We start from the raw sequence: 21,426 nt of genomic DNA, 5'->3' as shown, positions 1-21,426 counted from the left end.
TCAACATTGAATGTTATGTTTAGGAACATTTAGGAATGTTGCTGTTTCAGTGACAATTCAACTACAGTATGAGGGAGTTAAGTATGGATCAATGTGCAGATCATGTTGAACTGATGGATTTACTACACAACAGTATATTGATGTTTTATTGAAAGTAGCAGTAACATCTTTCAAAACAGTTCAAGGTATTCCATTGATTCCAAGAATTTAATGGGTTTCCTTGTTCAAGAAACAGAATCGTAGTTTTGACCAAAAAGAAATTTGGATCTTAATTTCACACTTCTATTTCTTAGGATGTCCTTAACTCACTGTGACATCATTAAGCTTGGTATTTTTCTGACCAAAGAATCTAACATATCATACACTGACTGATAAGAAACTTACCCTGTAGGAACAGAGACTGTTTCAATACTTCTTAAAGGTTATACTTATTTCTCTTTTTTTTCTCGTTTGCCTAATGTGGCTTTTTTAGATAGGGTCTAGAGTAAATTAATCTAACACTGACCACTTTGGTGATTGTACCTACTGATATACTTTTAATGACATTGACTCATAACTGTATTCATTGAATAAATATTTCTCATAAGTTATCCTTTAATTTCTGTTGTTGTTTGTATGGTTAAAAAATATTTGTAAAAATACAGCCTTTTTAATTTTGTTTTGAGGATTTTATTACTACGTCAAATGCACGGGTGATGTCAAGGATTGAAGTTTAAAATAGGTGAATATATTGGTCAAGGCTATTACATGTGCATGAAGTTGAACACTAATGCAAGTTAAAAGAAAGATAGATACATAGATCAAAGTCGGGAGGAATATTTAATACCAGCTGGAGTATCCATCTCCTGGATGGAAGTAATGTAAATTCATGATTGAGGAAAGGTTATCTTAGGACATTAAAAGTTACTTTCCTTATATATAATTATAAAAAATGCATAAATGTCCATGAATAAAACTGCAAAACACAAAATGTGAAACTGCAAATATTTATATATTTTACATTTGACTAAATTTGGTGAAGATCCATAAATAGCAAACTGAAAATTTTAATGTATTTCCTCATTGATCCACTGAATCTCCATACCAAATTTGGAAGCAGAGTACAGTTAAACTTCACGAATGCAAAACTGAAAATTTGTGTGTAACCCTGCACAGACGTAATGAACCTCCATACCAATTTTGCAGAAAATCCATCCACACCCTGCAAAATAGCTATGTGGACATACAGAAGACAATACTGTTATATTTATATAAATTTAGTACAAATGTGACTTGTTATATCAGTCCATTACAATAAGTTTATAAGTTAACTATATTATATGATGAAAAATATATCACCAGAATAACCCTAACAAATACATAACATTATGTTGTGTTACAGGTGATTTTCTTTATTGGTAAATATGATATTACATGCTTATGAAATTGTATATTTAAGGTTATACTGCTTACAGTGTTTTATTGTCCTAATAAATATATGTACTTTATTTTTTTACTAACACATTCTTCTCTCTCTGTATTTTTATTACAGTATCTCAGGATCCTGATATTGGAGACTGTAACATATTTAGGGGTTTTCTTTTAAGTGCACAGCAGGAAACTCAAAATGCTACACAAGCCAGCATTGACTTGGATGTTTATACAATGAACTGGCATAAACTAACTGTCAGAGTAAATACAACTGATGCCACAGATACAGTTTTGTTGGTAAGGTCACCTAAAAATTCGAGTTTTTATTGCTTTTACCAAGGGTTTTTATTGAAAATGGTTGAAGTAAACATATTGAAGTACTTATTTTTCTACTTTTAATTTTTGTTTTATAAAATCCTTCAAAAGTTTTGTTAATTTCCATTGCTTTAGGACTAATATGTATGTTTTATTATGAAATGAGGAAAGAACATAAAATTACAATGATGAAACATTTGCACATACCTTTTATAACATTTGACACTTAAGAACATCTTTGTTTAATTACCATTCATAGTTAAAGTACTGAAATTGAACACAATGAAATGGACATGAGATAAAACATTAAGTATTATGTACAAAGTTTGGAAGTATTTTAATAAACACAATATAACATATTTCTGAATCAACAATGCTCAAAAACAGTAGGTAAAACTAAGTTTCTTTTCCTCTTGAATGGACTAATTATGATTCATTATGACCTACAATTCTTTCAGTTGCGATGTCTGGAAGGTATTTTCCACCAAAACTGACAAAAGTCAGTATATTTCGTTACTCACCTGAAGTGGTGTAGATTTTAAAGCAACTTGGTGTCTTTCTTTCAGTGAAAAATCACATACAAAAAACCTAGCATGAGAAACAGTTGTATTTATTCTTTTACCTGCATTAAGGAAACAAAGAACACACCATATTTATATCTCTTGTAGTTTATTCTATTTACCTTGTTTGTCACTAAACTTACCACATCTCAATATTCTGATCCAGATTTGTTGTGAGCCTGAAAATTTGTGTTCTAATATATATCACAACTTGTTTCAGATATGTACCAGAAAGTATGCATGTACTATTGCACATACATATCAGTCACCACATATTAACTAATGCATACTTTGAATACATTATATCACAGTTCATAAACCATTTTAGTTTCTATGACAATTGATGTTGACATCAGTTGCTTTCTATGCTTATGCTAAATGCATGTGAGGCTTCAGGTGGCACCTAAAAGATTTCTTGAATGATACCACAACACCCTTAATATCCACATAAATATAGAAGTTTCACTGCCATAGCTTTAATAACTACACAATGGTCAAGATCTGAGCATTCAGTGAATGAACATGCTCTTAAGGGTTGGTAAGAAAATCTGCCTGCATTCCTGTACTGCTAATCTGGAGGATGAGGTACTATAACATTGTACTCTTGCATCATCACTAGTCAATGTCTACTCACACTTTGTGGATTTTTAAAATTTATCCATTTTAGTAATGCATGGTTCATTGAGTACCATTGTGTAATGACAGTGGTTTTTGACAATTACTACAGTTGCAAGCAGTTCTCTTTTTGTCATAAAGTAGTGGAACTCGGGAGTAGTTGACCTGTGTGTGTGACAAAACTGCACCTTTTCCACTATTATTGCCATCTATATAGATGATGAATAAACAGTCTTGATAAGAATAAACAAACACTAGTGGTTGGACTAAAGCTTACTTCAAAAACTTGAATGTATCTTCCATCCACCCAAAGTGCATTTCAACCTTAGTTAATGGAGATAATGATGTGACACAAACTGTTGGTAATATGAGCTGTAACCTAGAAAACTATGGATTTCCTGTTTATTAAAAAGTGGTGGCTAGTTCTAGACCACTGAAAACTTCACAGTAACACCATCTCAAACAAATGATGACCGAGAAACATCAGCTTCTGTGTGCTTGAGCATGCACTTTCAAGCTTGCACTTTTGTTCTGTTTAAGTAACATTCTCAGGTTGTATGCTGCAGTTTGAAATATGCTGCATTTTTTCCATTGTGTTCCTTTTAACTGTAACCTTCACAAGTTTCTTGAAAGTGGCAAGTGTGTTAAAAAAAAACAACAACAAATGGAATGATGGAGACATTATACAGTCTTTTCCATACACTGAAAACAGTCCTAGACATACTTATGTTGTCAAGTTTAACTTGCCATTAACTAGAAACCAGACTTATTGTATCAAACCAATAGGGACTTGAATATTCAGCATCAGTTTCAGGTACTAGACACATTTTAAGTGTGTCTTGCTAGTCTGGAAGGCTCTTGACTAACTCCAGGATCCACTGAATCATAGCAATACACCAGCTGCTCTAATTGATGATGTTGCAGAATTTTTACCAACTTTCATTCAATGTACACATCTCACCACTCTTCTTATCTTCAGATGACTCAAACCATCAATATCTTGTAGTTCCTATGCTGATTATCATTTGCCTTGATGTTCCAAAGATACTGCTCCAATAAGTTTCAGGGTATTCAGGCTGCTGTTCTTTGCTTCAGGCCAAACAAGTAACTGTTAGAAGTTATATAATAACATTCTGGGTTTCGTTTAGCCACCTACCACTTCTTGGTTCCAAGAATGAAGTGAGAATATTAACATAGCTTTCATTAATGCTAACAGTAGCTTTGATTCTAACGGAGGCCTTTTGGTAACCCTTGCTACACAGTCTTAGAAAGTGTTTCTCCATAACATTATTTATGAACATTAAAAGTACCAAAAAGTCAATACAAAAAGAAGCCTATTATAAAAACTGTACAATAACAAAACATTAATTTTTTTTTAACTAGTTCATTATATTCAAGTCAATTGATATCAAATAACATCTTCAAAATGCATGTTAAAGACTGTTAAGTGAAGAATAGATTGAACATATCAACAAAAGAAAAACAAACAAGTAAAAATATAAAACAAACCAGTATTCACAAAGTAAACCAAAGCTGAAATTGCTTCTTATCAGTTTGCACCAAAACTTACTTTAGGAATGAAGAGGGATTTTCAACCACATCTTCACAGAAAGACTATTAATAATCCAAGAACAAATCATGTTATACAATATTTTCAGGTCAAACATAGAGGCCCTAGTGCAGTATCCTATATACCATTGATTACTTATATCAATGATTATTCCAAATACTGTATTCAAGGGAGAGAACCTCAATACATACCAGCTTGTCTTAGAATCTGTTCCACTTCTAGAGGTGAGCATACCCCACTTCTAGGAAGTGAACACAGACACAGAACCAACTTCATACAAACTTCTGCAAGATTACCATTGCCATATGCAACCTTTATTTATTTAAAGGAGAAAAAATAGTACATTTTTATGACCTTTGAACTTCCAGTTTGCAAAACATATGCAGACACAAAGATAAAACAAAAAATATCCTGAATATATTTTAATAAAGATATAAACTAGTTATTTTGGCTGTGATGATTTTGGTGTCTTGATAATTAAAAGAACTATCTGAGGTAACTTCATTCACATGACTCACCTTGTCATCTGTTATTTCAAAATGTTTTGTACAAGATAATATAAACTCTGCTGGATAAAAGTGTAACTTTACAAAGAAACTGACTGTATGTACATTATTCATGATGTTAAAATCACTCTTCCTCGCTGGTGAATTGCCATCGTTACCTTCAGTGTGGGTAAAAAGGGTTTTTGATTGCAAAACTGCTGTAATCTGGGTTTGTAAAGTGTTTTACTTCTGGATACAGGTGGCATTTAGTAGTTAATGTCTGAAAATCTCCATACAATGAAGCCTGTATCCATGATCTATGATTACACCCCTACTTCTTATAGGGTAATTAATTCTTTCTTCACGTACTGACACTTCTGCATGGATTTGAAAGCCCCTATTAATAACATAAAATAACTTGCATATAAGAAAATTTAGAAAAATACATAGTAACTCACTTCTCTATTCTATGACAGTTCAATTTTATCAATTTTATTAATGTTTTTCAGAGTTTTATTTTGTTCACTTTTCTATAGTGAAAAACGTTTTAAGCAAGTGCACCTTAATTTTTTAACTTAATCAAGTTGCTTGAAACTGTAACTTCAAGAAGCTGGTTTGTTCTGACTTTTGAAAAGTGCTAAGTACAGCAGCTATGTTGCATGTACATGTATCTTAATCTAAGTCTAAATGTAATTATCGAAACAAGTAAGACACATATACAACTGTACTTCTCTGTGTAACTTTGTTTATGCTGTAAGATAATATAAAAACTGAGTTAACTTTGTGTTAACTAGCATTAACATGCAGAACATAAATGTTGTTATTTTTATAGGTGGTGCTGTAAAATGTATGGACTGAACTCTGTTTTTTTTCATATTTAGGAAGTAGCAAAAGAAATTAATTTGCATGAGGAATTATTGTGTTATTTTTGCCTCTACCTGGTGAAAAAAGATGGAACTGAAATGAAAAGTAAGTTTCTTCCACTGATATGTTAAAGATAAAAATAGCAGTTGAAAGTACTATAAGGTGATTATTTGTAAGTGATTGCATATCACAATATTTAATTTACAATGTTTTTATTTCACTTTTTTGTTCTAGAAACTAATATAATTAAGATTACCATTTGTATGTGTCTAGAGACTTTTATCTTTTAGTTTCCTCTGTACCTGATCATATGAAATTATTACCATTAAAATGTTTCGATTTTTTCTTTTGATAAATTGAATTTTGATCATCTTCATTGATGATGAAGTTAATACCAATTTCTGCACTATGAAACATTCCAATCATCCAATGCATTGTTTATAACTCCCTTAACACTCCACACAGTAAAATAATCATTGATGAATACTCCTTCAAAAATGAAGAAAATATGAGTTAATCTCTGATCACTTTTACTGCTTCAGTAAACATCCTTTGTAGCAAGTAGAATTTCCTGCTCATATGGTTTGGTCATTGTATGGTAGTTGTGTCTGTTTTAACATTTGAACCTTTAGGTGAACACTCAATGACTATGCCTCAACACAGGTACATACAAGAAGCAGAAGATTATTAGCACAATTAAAGATGGAGCTTCCAGTACAAAGAGGAAATTGCATTGCTATTTTTAAAAGTACAATTAATAGTAAAATTCTTTGTTAGTCACAAATGAGTCCAAATTTTAGCTGTACTCCAGTGATGGATGTACTACAGTTTATAAATCATTCAAAGGAAAATTGCACAGAAATGTGCATTGTCCAATAGGATGTCTTTGAGAATGGTTTGTGATGTGGACTGATGTCAGCTTGTATGGTCGTGTGGACCTTTACATTGTCTAAGCAAGTACAATTTGTGGTGAAAGATATAAGAACAAAATTGTTATTTTAAGGTCATTCATGGGTGCAATTGGCTTATCAGTATACCTTATTAATGTCAATATAAGATCCATTGATGGGAAGTTATTAACAGCATTAGAAAGTCTTTGTAACATAATTGTAGTTATGGAAGCTGCAAGAATGGTGGTGTTTTGTGCTATGAATATGATATATATGTTATATGGCAAATGAATTCAATGCCTATCTCAAAGGACTAATGAAATATTAGAGGTGAGTTTCATGTCTTATCCTTTTTTTAGAAGGAATATTATTTCTTGTTTCCTAAGTTTCAAGTAGTGTCTTTCATGTGTAAAGAAGTAATTCAGACAGTAAAAAAATTATACAGTAAGTCATAAGTGAAGGACTCGTGAAAACCTCATTAAAAGTCATTTGACTTGTTAATGAGAAATGATAAACTAATTACAACATTAATAATTGAGTGACTCTTGAAACTTCATTAAGACTTATCAATGACCACATGACAACTTTTGTATTAAGAATTGGTTAAAGAATTATTGACAGTTACTGTATTTGAATTATTTGATGGATTAATGGTGTATTTTGCATTAATAATTATCTGATAAAATGTAGTTCAGCATCTTTATTAAAACATAGAACATAACTATCAGCAGCCATGATATACTAATAGCAGCCTACTGTATTAAGATATTGGCAGTATGTATTGTGCCAGCCTATGATGTAATTATAATCATATTGTAGCTCTCCATCAGTAAGAGGGTGAAACATCCTCTGTACATAGCAATTCCCAAGAGCATCATCACATGAACAAAGTCTTGTTTTTTCCTCAGCACTTCTAGCATGTTTTTTCAAATTTGTATGATAAATACTTTCCCTATTACCCCAAACTCTGTCTTGCTCATTCAGCTTGTCTCAGAGTCCCTTTTTTCTGTTGGATTATGAGTACCTTCATTTGTTTATCCACCTTAGAAAAAAGAAGAAATTCTAACCACTGTTGCTTCATGGACCATTTTTTTACCACAAATTTTCAGGTCTGTGTTTCTTTACTTCCTGAGGATCTCCATTCCACTTCAGGGTTCACCTCCTCCTATTTCAATAACAAGTGGAGATGCTTTGTTTGCAAACAATGTTATATCATTGCTCATTAAGTAACTGGTGCTTTTCTGCCATTTTCATCTCTTGCCTAGGTCTTTCATTATTCTGTTTCTGTTGCTTCTACTGAGCTTCCCTCATTTAACTCCCTCAACATGGGTGTAGTTGATGCGACTCCCACTGAGATCAAGTGCTGCTTCTTGAGGCTGCCCCACCCATGGGATTTTTAGCTCTCTGTGTTGCAGAGAAAAGTTAGTAGTATTTCTGAAACTGATATTTTCTTTACTTGAAAGTGTATTTTAGATATATACTCCATTCTCTGTACTACCTCCCATCCTTCCTCTTTACTTCTGATGTGCTTAAAATTTGTCTTGTCAAGGATGATTGTGTGTTCACTTGCTAGTACTTATAGCAATTACTGCACATGGTGATGTCTGTAGTGTAATGATAATTATGTCATATGCTGACACAATATGTTTATCTGCAGAGTTGAGAGTTTTGTTCAAAATTAGTGGCATGATCAGGAAATTGCAATGCACTGCATTCAAGATGGCATCTTTTTGTGGTAAATAGAAGTATCCATCCAAAATACATATTTAGGTAAGTAAAGTGTTAACTTATGGAATTACATAAGACTTTTGTTGTTATTGAAATCTTTTACAGTTAATAAATGATTCTCATTTTGAAAGCTTATTTTGAATTATTTTTTGTAAATGGTCAATAAAAGTTATCTGTGGCTTTATTTTTTTTTTTCAGTGGAGCGGAGACTGCAGAACTTTGAAGCTCCTTGTCTGTCACTCAAAGCTGCAGGTCCATCACATTATATTGTCATTAGGAAAAGGTAATGTAGTTCAGTAGTTTATTTTCTCTTGTTGTTAGCATAATATGTTTCAAAGTACAGCAGGTAAAATTAATTTTTACATGCACATTTAAAAATTGCCATTGTGTGGTGTATATGTTTAAATAACTTAGCATCTTGCTTGAAAGTAACTAAACCATTAACTATAACAGATGTATAAATTCCATAATAGCAGGTAAATTGGAAATTTAATGAAGTATTTATGATAAAGTTTCCAATAAAAAGAATGATTAAAACAAGAAATTAAAAAAGTTACTAGTACCATTTTATTGTTGAACTAATAAATTTTTATAATTGAAAAATGTAAGTACGTGTTATGTTTGAAAATTGTTCTTAGTTACTGGGACTCAAGTTACGATGAAGATCTTTATAGTAACAAGGTGGCATTAAACTTGCTGTATGTACAAGCAGTAAGTGATGTGGAACTAGGCTGGGTGATAACAAACAAACAGATGAAACGACAGCTTGCCACTCTTCAGTCAAAGGGGTCCAAACAAGAGGTCAGAAGTTTACATTGTAAGGTGTAATTGCTATCTCATTTTCTGTGGTAATAATATGGCATTTGGCTATATAAATATAACAAGCCTGTATCTTTATTCAAGAAAAAATCTGTAATTTAACTCCAGCTACAATAAACTAACTTCATTTGTTTTTTGTATTTGAGATAATACTGGCAAGTTAAAAGACACATAATAAAAATATATTGCACTACTTCTCATTAATGTTAATCAGTTAAATATTGTTAACTTGTTAATAAAGATATTATCTTTTCTATGCACATTTGTGGAAGAGTTTTATGTTAATAGGAGATAGTTTATTTGTATTGCATATTATTGGTCAGGACTATATCTATGAGATTAGGAAGCATAGGTCATTGGCTTCACACTTTGGAATTGTAGTTGGATGAATTCAAGGCTAACCTTCATCTATCTGTTGTGTCCTAGTTCAATATACCCTAACCCACTCAATCCAGTTTGAGTTATATTATGGATACCTGTTATTAGCTGAGAGTTGACCTGTGGTAGACTGGCATCCCATCCCTGAGAGATGGGTTACCATTCTTACTCACTTGTATCACAAGAAACTGGAGTTTGAAAATACTTGTCCTATGTGCTTTGCAGAGACAAAGCAAAGATTTTGTGTTAACCTGAAGATTACCTAAGAAGGTCGAAATATTGTTCTGTGCTTTATTTTAATTAAAGTTTTAATAGCTGTACCAGCTGTCTTGAGGATACATAAGGTAAACATGTAACTAACTTTGTAACTTACTGGCACCACCTAGTATGAACAATATACATTTGGGTGCAGTTTACTTGTACAGACTTTTCTGCCTTTCTGGATTTTCAAAAGTATATTTGATGCTTTCCAGTTAGAGTTTTTTCCACTCTGTATGTTTTTAAGATTAATGTTTTTTGATCTTGGTCCACCAGTTTTGTTTTTTTTCACTTTGAAATGCTACCAAAGTTCCACAGAATTATAGTTCGTTGCTACAGAATGTGTGGATATGAAGTCACAGTTGCAAATATACGAATCTCCCAAAAACAAAATACTAAGTTATTGTACACCAAAACCAAATGAAAAACATCTACAGTTCTATTACATTTTGAGTTTGCACTATTTCAGTACATCTGTACTCTCACTATTAGTAAGTCAGCTATAATAAAGTTTCAATGATTGCTACTTTTTTTTTGTACACCAGCAAGTAACAAATGAATATTAGAACCAAAAACATGATATTGGCAAGTTATTGCTTGACCAGTAAATGCCAGTGAGATATCAAATGACAGCTTGCATCATTCTCTGCATTGGACTGGGTGGTTTCTTTGTATCCAGAGGCATTTTCTATTTGAAAACACAAAAATACAATTTTAAACCATTAATAAACATTTTTAACCATTGAAACTGTTGAAATAGAGCCAAACAATATACTGTGTGTGGTCTGTACTACATAATGCATAAACCATTATATATATATATCCCCAAATCTAACTGAAAACATGTCAAAAGTCATGAATTGTAATTGTAAACAGTTGATACATTACCCTGGCAAAAGTCTGCTTTTCTTCATGTCATGGGGCATAAACAGATGATATGTTAGTTAGCCTATCAACATTTTGCCATATGTGATATCATTGGATGTCAACAGACAATACATTGATTTGGCATCATATGTCATTGGTTTCAAACTAATGAGAATACAACATCTCTCCCTGACTAACATAAGAACACAAGTTCATACTTCATTTTTAACATTTGTTTGTTGACAGTTTTTGATTTATTTATTAATGTAGTTTGAATTCATGTGTACGAGTTTTAAAATTATAGTATGTTATTAGGACCATTGTATCCTGCTTTGCCACGGGTTACAAACAATTTTTCAGGTTACCAGGTAAAGTGATAACTTTATATGAGTCACATATTTTCTTAGTATTGTTCCAATAAGATGGATGTGTGGTGAAAAAGATTAATTTACAGGTATAATTATTAATTGTTTTTTCATTAATTATTAAATATATAATTCAATCTTTAGTGTTAATCCACTAATTTTAGACTGTGGAATTTATTCATGTGTAAATTTCATTATTTAAAAATTATTCAAACCACCTACTGCTAAGCTACTAAGTACAGTAAAAATGTTATTCTGTGTTCAGCTGTTTGTTATACTTGGTAGTACCTTTCACTTGAATGATTTCATTGTATGTTTTGGTCTATTTTTTACCATTGTTTTAAAGATATCTATTGCTGATAAAAACCTTAAAGGTTTTTCTAATAATTATTTTGTTTTCATGACACTACTTGAATTTGCAACTGGATTACTTGTTCCAGTATTTTGTTATAACTATAGTTGTATATATGTATCTACAACCATATTGGCTTTTCCAACTTTTTTGTTTTTTCCTACTTTGCAGTGCTTACAGCTAGTTTGAATCTTTACAGCCTTTTTTTGTGATGTATTTTCCATGTTATGCTTAGCAGTACCTACAATTAGTTTGGTTTCTACCTCTTTTTATTACTATTATTAATTTTTTTTACCCTATTTGTACCTACAATTAGTTTGGTTTCTACCTCTTTTTATTATTATTATTAATTTTTTTTACCCTATTTGCCAGTACATGCAACTTGTATGCACACTCAAGCATTATGGATACATCCAGTTTGAACCCTGTATTTGCAATTACCCAGAACCCAACACACAGGTAATCATTAGTGCTGGTGGAAAAGAGCTGAACTTCAGAATATCCAATGTCAATGTAAGTTATACTTTACATCAGACTACCTTTTGTCAAAACAATAACTTATTAAATTGGGATTGAGTTAAAATTATAAATAACTCATTAGGTTGAGATAAAGTCAGGTGATTTTTTTAACTCTATATGTATGGACAAGGGTCAAAGTGCACATACCACAACCTTTTAAATAGAACCATTCAGCATGGTATGTATTTGTCAGAGTTGACAACTATACTTTTTTATCATATATTTCTGTTTTAGCACCAGTTCATGATAGAGGAGAGTAAATATTAGATATACAAGAATGTTGAAGAAAACTATAAAAATGTGTTTTAGAGGCTATGTAAACTTTAAAACAGAAAAATCAATTTCATCCTTCATATCACTCTGCTCTCTGACTTGTCTGAGTCAGACTTATGACAGTTTACACACATCCTGAGTACAGATATTTTTGTAATTCACATTTTTGTGTACAATAAACTTGTAAATTTTAGTAAAAGCTTCCTAAAATTCTTGTAGATACACTTAGTGAATTTAAAATTATAGTCAGCATTCCTTCTGAAATATGGGTTTGGACCACTAAACTGACCTTATATGAAATCACTTAATATGAGGTAACAAAGGGCAGGGCAATAGGTCATGAGGCTGAGATTAAATTTCAATAACAAGGTTTGTAATAGTTCACTTTGTTGAGATGGGGCTCCAATGATTCTTATAATCTGTGGTAACAATGTATGTAACAGTTATTTGTTGAGATGGAGTTTTGATGATTCCAGTAATGTGTCATTATCGAGGGCAGTACTTTAGTAGATTAAGATAAAACTCAATAAGTTATAAGTTATTAGAACCTGTAGTAATAGTTTACCAGACTCTGATGCAGTTCATATGATTTTTTTACACTATTGAGACTGGACATTAAATCTAAATTGGGATGGAGCTTAACCTCCTGGATATGGTTAGGTCAAAGTGTAAATGCCACAATATTTTTACATACATTAACTCTTTTTATACATGGTGGGTGGATTACATGAACCTTTTAACCCAAAGTAACCATCAGCTTCCATGTTATAATTGCTAATGTGTTAGTTGTATCTTTGTGAAATTTAACACACTTTCATTAATTATTACAGTTCTTTTGTCCATAAAAATTCAGATTTATCTGTGAATATATGGGATCTCAGAGTTGACTACTCCAAGTGCAACATGAATTTCATATTAACATTAAAAGTACTTATCTTTTTCTGAAAATTTTCAAATTTCATTTGTGGTTACTTCTAAATCCTCCTAAATAAACATCAAACTGTATTTTTGTTGCTGTTTTTGGTAATGCATTATATTTTGTCTACCCTAAAATGTATATGGATTTGATCAATCTGACCAACGTAGTAACTTGGAAACTGAAGACAAAATAGACAGCATTCTGTACAGAAAATGGTGTACTATAATACATAATTTTATAAATTACAATTTATCTTTCTGTTGGCTGTGAATAATATGGTACAAAATGTCAGAAAGAACTCTGCAATTTGTGAAAGAGAGGATGTGACTATGAGTTTGACTTTCTAGCTTATGTCTCTGTAAAGAAATCAGGTTGAAAACTGTAAAACATTTAAACTTTGTATTAGTAATATGTATGTTATAATGAGTAATTTGTTAAATTCCATACTACAGACAAGAGTGATAAATAAATTAGACAATAGGTAAGACCCAGAGAACAAAGGTGATGATTTTGAAATTAAAACTTCTATGATATTAAAACTTAATTCATTGAATAATGTCAAATGTATTATTCTATGTTGTTTATAACTTTATTGAATTTTGAATAAAAGGTCATGATATGTTCACTTTAACTTATCCTTAATGAGAGGGTTAACCATTTAATTAAACAACAACTATTGTTAGTGTATGTCAATAAATTTAACATCAGAATATATTTTATAATTCAAATTTAATAATGTCTGTTTTAATTTTTTAATTTCAAAAACATATATTTCAATTAATTTTACACCTTCCCTTTTTTGTATCATGTGACACTTCCTCACTGCAAACTGTCCATTTAAGGTTAACCTAAAGATGACCTAAGAAGTTCAGAATGTTGTTTTCTGCTTTATTTTGGTAAAAGTATTAATACTCGTACCAGCCGTCCTGAGATACATTTTTACTTCAAGTGGGTTTCTAGTCGTCATGATCTTCCTACTGTTGTTTGAGTTCTGAGTTTAATACAAATTATACATGTATAATACAGATATTGCTAATACATAACTTAAGCAGATAGTCTCCACTCTAATTGCTTTACTGAGATATAGATCAGAAAGTCAAACCCACCTTTCATACTCTCCTATCACATTCTGTCTTTCAAAAAATACAAATAATTCTATGGAATTTGCTATTGGATTAGTTTTGACCAAAAAAAAGAGAATAATTTACTGTATTCCTTATAAGACTAGATTGTTCTGATAGTAGTTTCATAATTATTCTACATATAGCTTGAGTATCTGCTCTCACTAAGTAATCATGAGTGGTCAGTTTGAATTGTTTTAAACCACTTTAATTGGATAACCAATTAAATTATTGTATTTATGGGATGTTATGATCTTTGTGTGTGTTTATTATTTTATACTTTAAATTGAATATTTGAATCAAAACACAATTCAGTAAACTATTAACAACAATTCTCCCAAAAGAAAGTAGGATTAATTTTTACTGAAACCTTGACTGCAGAACAAATACAAGACTCACATTTAAGTATTGCACTTTTTGTTGTCATATATATTTTAAATTTTATTAAAAATAACTAAAATGTAAAAACTAGAAACTTATTGAAGTATATAAGAAAGCTTAAATGACAATTATATTAAATAATTTCTTTCTCTGTGATAAATACATGAGTTGCTTTTGTGCATGATGTAATTCAATAGTTTATTTACTTGTAATTTGCACTGTTCTGAGTCGTTTATTTCTTTCTTATGCTCATTTAATAGTTAAAAGTGCAATAAAATTTTAAAATCAAATCTAATCAGCTGTGAAGTGGCTAGAGGGCTGAAGATAACTAACTGTAATTGTCCATTAGAATGACTGCACATTGTAGAAAGAAAAAAAGAGGGTAACTTGCATCTATTTTGTGTTCATTACACGATGGTTACAAGATTGGTCATATTAACTGAGCCACCTATACACTTTATGTTAGGTTATGAAGAAAATAACAAATAAAACATATAAAGTTTTACTCCAAATTATTATATTCATAGAGAAGATTCTAGAGGTTATGCAAATAAATTGAGAAGCTAAGATGAAAAGTATTTTTATTCTTAATGTGAAAACCACCCTATACTCATGCTAACACAGAAAGGTTTAGTAAATACAGAATCAGGTTATCATAAATATGCTTTATTAAGTAACTGATTTTTTGTGTATGATGGACTTCTAGTGTTTACTATAAGCTTGTCAAATTTCATAAAATTACACTGTATGATTTCAGAGATATGGTTTTGTGACTGCTGGTTTGATTAAAATTACCAGTCCTGTGTACAAAAAATTTAATGATTCTTATAATCTGTCGTAAGAAAAACATAACAGTTCATTACATAAAAATAATTTCAACTGATCCCCTTAACCTGTAGTAACAGTCAAAAGTTCAGTAATATAGGATAAAGTTCATATGATTGTTATGTGGTAATAGAGGACAGAACATATCACTAAAATGAAGCTCAGGTGTGTTTCTATGGCCTGTTATAACAGAGGATGTAACAGGTCAGTATGTTGGAATGATATCACTTGAATTTTGTAATTTTTCAAGTACAGGTCTATTCTGAGTGTCTTGACTTGAAGTGATGTAAATACTAAACATATTTTTGTGTATTCTTACTGTTTACTGCAGTCTGTAAGGTTTATAGTTAAAATGTTTTGACTGCCTGTTGACTACATGACCAGACCATATATTTCAAGGCATATTATCTATATTTCTCAATGTAGTAGGGCACATATGTAACTTTAACATGACACGTAACATCAATATGTGTGGTATATATTGCACAAAGTTTATGTTTATATTTCAAATCAAGACAATATCTTTGGAAGCATAAAGTCATGAATAAAACAAATAATTGCAATGTTCTTGGAAGAATATTTCATTTACAAATCACTCAGTTTCTGTTTGAATATCTATACATTTATTACACAATTGTGGTTGTTTTTATAATTATTTTGGTAAGTACTAGTTTACTTGGCAATTATTTAGTAAAGTATCCAAAAGTTACTTTTACCAAGGTAACACTACATACTGCATTTTTCAGTTCACAAGTTTCTAAATTATTTGTCTGCCTGTTTCCTCTGTCAACCATGGTTTCAGTCTTAGTTGGTTTCATGAGCTACATTCAGAAACATAGACTGTTGTTTCCTGATTATCTTTATTCCTAGATATTTATAAGCAAGTACATTATTCAATCTGATTTAAGACTTATCAACTATCTTTGGCATTGATAAAGGTTAGACCATAGTTTACTTTTCTTATAAATGCATTAGGTCACAATAAATAACACATTTACCTCAATAAGTACATTAGGATTTGTATGTTAAAATTTGAATCATGGTTTTTCGTAGTAACAGAAGTAGCATGCTATGTAGCTTAAAGCTTGTCAATGTGGCTATATATAATTAAAGTTTACCCAGAAGGATAAACATAGAACTAATCGTCTTCTCCACTACATGGTGATTACTTCAGTTCAGGTCTTGTCCAAACCCCTTGAATAAGTGAAATAATAGACTATATTTTTATTTGTGTTCTCTTAATAATATTTATAAGTAAAGTGCTTCCTAACAACAGTTGGTATGATTGTATATTCCTCACAGAATTTGTGCTTGTTGTTCTTAAACTTTGAAATAGTTCTACATTTAATATTTAGAATGAAGTGAAAGAAGGAAGCTTTCGCATTACAAGAATTCGATGTTGGAGAATTTTAACTTCGGTAAGTGAAGAAAGGATCATTATTTTTATGAGATACAGTAATAACAGTCCAAATTTACTGACAGTTTTATTTTAAGTTGGACAATCTATATTTAGGAAGGAACATATTTTGGTATTTTACTAAAGTCTTTATTTGCAAAGAAATAAGTAATATCCATTGCATATTTAATGCCGCATCAGTCTTTTTTGCTCAAATACCTGAAAGAAATAACAAAAACGTGTTTGTGATATCCTTTCATGCCTCTTCTTACATAATACCTTCTTTCATTCAGTGCTGCCCTCTATATGCAGAAATGTATTGGATTTACACTAGCCTTAGAACTCTCACTAACCCCATGCTCAGTGTATTCTGTTGTAGCCCTCCACCAATAGGAGCATGATACAACCTCCTGACACCAGTTACCCTCCATACTATTCAACCTAACATAAATAAATGTAGTTTATCTTATGATTTTAATTTGTGTTCATACATTACAATATTTTACTTGTGTTTTCAACTTTAAATCAATCAATCAATCTTATGATTTTAAGTGAAAGTAAAGTTTTCGTCTTTTTGTGGAATTACCTCAGTTGAATCATGAATTCTAACTTTGGTGTCATGACTACCACTCTTGTGGTTACTATTAATACTTTGTCATTTTTCAAGCTTCAGGTTCTACACTTTCATGTGAGGAAATCTTAGCCTTAGTTTGAACACTTCTCCTAGAGGGTCATGCATCTTATTAGTGGATGATCCCACTCAGTGGTGTAAGTGTGTGTGTGTTTACACACACCATTTAAGGTGCTGCCAACACATATCCTCTGAGGGATTGTGACCTTTAGGTAGCAAGTAGTTGACTGGAAAGCCCAACCTGAGAACAACCATAGGCTGGACCTGCCAATATATATATATAATTTCCACTGTAATGCACACTGTTGAGATGAGGTGTGTTCCACAAGATCACTTGTAGGTTCAACTCGCAATATATTGCATCATGATTATGCCAGACTGTACTAACTAATTGGTTATCATGAATAAAGTGGGAGGGGATTGCTGCCTCTTCAACTAAATAAATTAGGAATGGTCTACTTTTCAAAATAAAGTTACTGTAGTCATCCCTTGTGCAGTCTCTGTTGTTACATTGTTCTGTATTCCATCCCTCATTTCTTCCATACTTTTACAAGTAAAGTATGTGACTTCTCACAACTTTCTAGTTTCTAGCTGCTTGGGTGATGAACCATTGAGGCTTCTTTCTGAATGTGCTAAATTTCATTCAGTCGAGAGTAGGGCAGTTATATTCTGCTGGTATATATGGTATACATCTTCTCACTGATTCATAGACTTTAGTAGATGAACCAAAATGCAGTTCACCCCTGCCAGTAGGGACCATTCATCCAACTATCACCTGAATGTCAGTTCCCATATGGCAGGTTTTGAATTATAGTTGAGGCAGTCAGCATAAGTCCTCATGCATGTGTTGGTCAGGAGTTTTTGTCCTGCCAAGGACTCAATGTACTAATTTGTTAAGATATCCCTGGCATACCTCCTCCATCAAATTGAAGATTGGACGTTTGATATTGCAAGGAGCTGGACTGACTGACAGGTACTTTGGTTCACTGTAGTACCTTGAACATACCACCTCTATGTTGTGACTCATAAGATGTGGTAACATGTGGAGCTATATTAGGAACAAGAAGGCTGTTTGCTTTTGGATCTGAATGAATCACAACATAGGCACTACCCTGTCTATCATCACTTAAATGCTGGGTCTCCAAGTGGCTGATGTAGGTTGAGGATATGTGCCCTGAAGACCGACTGAATGGAACATTCTCCTTTTCATTTCATAGGCTTGAAGTGAAAGTGGTAGGGGCTAGAGTTGACCCACTGAGTGTGGTCTGGTGTGCCCTAGCCATCCTGCACTGTGAGATACATCCATTTAATCTTCCCCACAATCAATATATTTATTTGGAAACCCTGCAAATTTCAATTCCTGTATGTTGAGCTGAACCAACCAACATGTATACATTATTGGATGTGCTTTAACTAATTTCCATCCACTTAAGTGACAGTTACTACCTCATTGAGTGACATGTATACCTGGTACACATATGTTGGACTCACCTAAAGGTTGATTCCTCTCTCAAAAGAGGTTGCATTTTTTGGATGCTTTCCACAAGGTGATCATGTAGGAAACGTTTTCACCAATCCCTCTACCTTTTCAGTGTAGGATTCTAGCTATTTTGTGAGAAGAGATTCAATACACTGAAAATATATTTCTGATAGATACTTCTGCTCACTCTTCATCTCCACTTCCACCAGTACTTCTTTTGAGCTTAATGCCAAAGTGAAGACTAGACTAAATGATATAGAGGGAGTAACCTGTATCAGAAAAGTGTGCTACATTGTTATTGGTGAAGTGTTGCTGGATGTTTATTTCAATGTAAAGACATAGTAGAACCACACTAAATGTCAGATTGGTGGGAGTTTCAAGGCTAGTGACAAGTAAAAACATGTTCACCTATAGAGGGCAACACTGAACAAGAGAAGCTATTATTTGAGAAAAGTAAGTACCTGTTGGAAATATATTTTCAGTGTAAGAAAGTACCAACTTTTAGACGTTGTCACAATTTTTTTTGAATGATGTAACTAATCACATGATTCATGTTAAACGAAAAGTTGAGATTGATTCCAATAAACACGTCTTCTATGCAATTATTTTTTCTTAATATTTAACAGTTTCCATTTGTGTTGATCAATTAACATTAATTTATGAATATCATAAAAAAATTTTAACAGTTCATGATCAAGGAGAAAAATATTTTCATTAGCATGTAAATAAAGAGTGTTATTGGGAACGTAACTAGAAGTAGCTCTGAATCCTGGTATTTTGTTCATCCTTTAGTGATATTTTACTTTTAATTTCAGAATACTGACAAGGAACAGGAGAATAACTGCCCACATCTTGAGTTTTCTTTTGAATATCTATTAAACAAAGACAAACTCCAGTGGATTACAATTGAAAGTGACCAGGTTTGGTTATTGTTTTATGGTGATTTAACTATATAGTCTTTGTTCTTCATGTCAATGTAAAAATCAAAACACTATAAAACTAGAGAAAGATTGTCCAAAGAAAATATCGGTGTCAATTGAAGCTACTCTGACAAAATGCTTGTAAAACAATAGCAGCATAAAATATATATTTGGTCACTGTTAGAGTTTTATTTATATAAGTGGGTTAGGATTCTTCTACAGTGTGCATCTGTGATATGTTGGAAATAAATTCAAACAATAAACACAGCTCACAACCCACTAATTTTAAAATGTATTCAAAACAGCTCAAATGTATGTACAAAAATTATTTACACTACAGGATACGACAGTTCCATCTAAACCTAAATAATTTTCTTCTCTTGTCAAAAATTCACACGTGCTGATTCAATTACTTTAGAATCTAATTGATAGGACAAATTACCTTTCTCTACTCTCTTTGTTACTGCATAATCTATGATAGTTTCACTTACATTTACCCTCTGAGTTAGCACAGTTGTATCCTGAACCTTACTTAAAACCTTGTATAATTGTCCCCTTTTTTGTCAAAGTTCACACAGGCAGGTTCAGTTACTTTAGAACACCATTTGAAGAGTCATATTAGTCCCCTTGTCTCTGCTAACTGTAAAACACACTATATAAATCACCCATTAAGGTTAATCTCTCTCTCCCCTCCCCCACCCCCACACACACACACACACACACACACATGCACTCTGAGTAACGTCACATTTGCTAACCTTGTGTTCTGACTGAACAAACTAGCCCACTTGGTCACCTATATACATATATAAAAATTATATATGTATGTGTGTGTGTATATATATATATATATATATATATTAGTTTGTTATAACATAAAAAATAAGCCAAAACAAAAATATATTAAACACATCACACTGCACTGATTGAAAATATCCCCAGAGTACAAGCTATAATGTCAGATATAAAATGTCCCCTAGGTTTTAGAGGTGACTAAGGAAGTAGGACCCACATTGTGGTGGGGATAAACTATCTATCAGTCTTAACCTCCATTTGCCAGCCTCACATAAGAAATAAAGGAGTAACAATAGATATAGAAATTAGGATAGCAAGATGTGGGTACTCAAGCCCACAGCGTCCCACATCTGTATCGCCCTTTCTTGCCTGCAGACAATTGTGGGAAGGTAACTGCTCTCCAAAGTAAAGAAGAAGAAAATTAATTGAAATAAAAATAATAAGAAAAATAAGGTACTACCATTTGGGGCTAAGTAAGTCAAAAACTTGCCTCTTGATATTAGCATTTCAGACCCCATTATGGTAGAAAGGCACCAATTAGTAATCCAGTAAATGAATTATACTAGTTTACTTAATTTTGTCAGTATTTTCTCTAAAATATGTGTATATATGTCAGTATACCTTTTTCACTGAGGTCCCAAACTTTCTATAAACTGTGCAATGCTATAATAAAATAATACTTGCTTAAGC

General features: G+C 31.9%; 1 protein-coding gene across 1 annotated transcript in view; it reads left to right on the top strand.

Moving 5' to 3' along the window:
- Positions 1–21,426, top strand: part of LOC143223557 (sorting nexin-17-like) — a 50,757-nt gene that overhangs the window by 22,312 nt on the left and 7,019 nt on the right. Inside the window, exons 4-10 of the mRNA XM_076451659.1 lie at positions 1,532–1,707; positions 5,837–5,924; positions 8,636–8,720; positions 9,076–9,238; positions 11,849–11,989; positions 16,870–16,932; positions 19,837–19,941. Of these exons, the coding sequence (XP_076307774.1) occupies positions 1,532–1,707; positions 5,837–5,924; positions 8,636–8,720; positions 9,076–9,238; positions 11,849–11,989; positions 16,870–16,932; positions 19,837–19,941 (821 nt within the window). The remainder of the gene's footprint in view (positions 1–1,531; positions 1,708–5,836; positions 5,925–8,635; positions 8,721–9,075; positions 9,239–11,848; positions 11,990–16,869; positions 16,933–19,836; positions 19,942–21,426) is intronic.

The sequence above is a fragment of the Tachypleus tridentatus genome, chromosome 8, assembly GCF_004210375.1.
Source record: "Tachypleus tridentatus isolate NWPU-2018 chromosome 8, ASM421037v1, whole genome shotgun sequence".
NCBI classification, from domain to species: Eukaryota; Metazoa; Arthropoda; class Merostomata; order Xiphosura; family Limulidae; genus Tachypleus; species Tachypleus tridentatus.
This window is presented reverse-complemented; position numbering and strand designations above follow the sequence as displayed.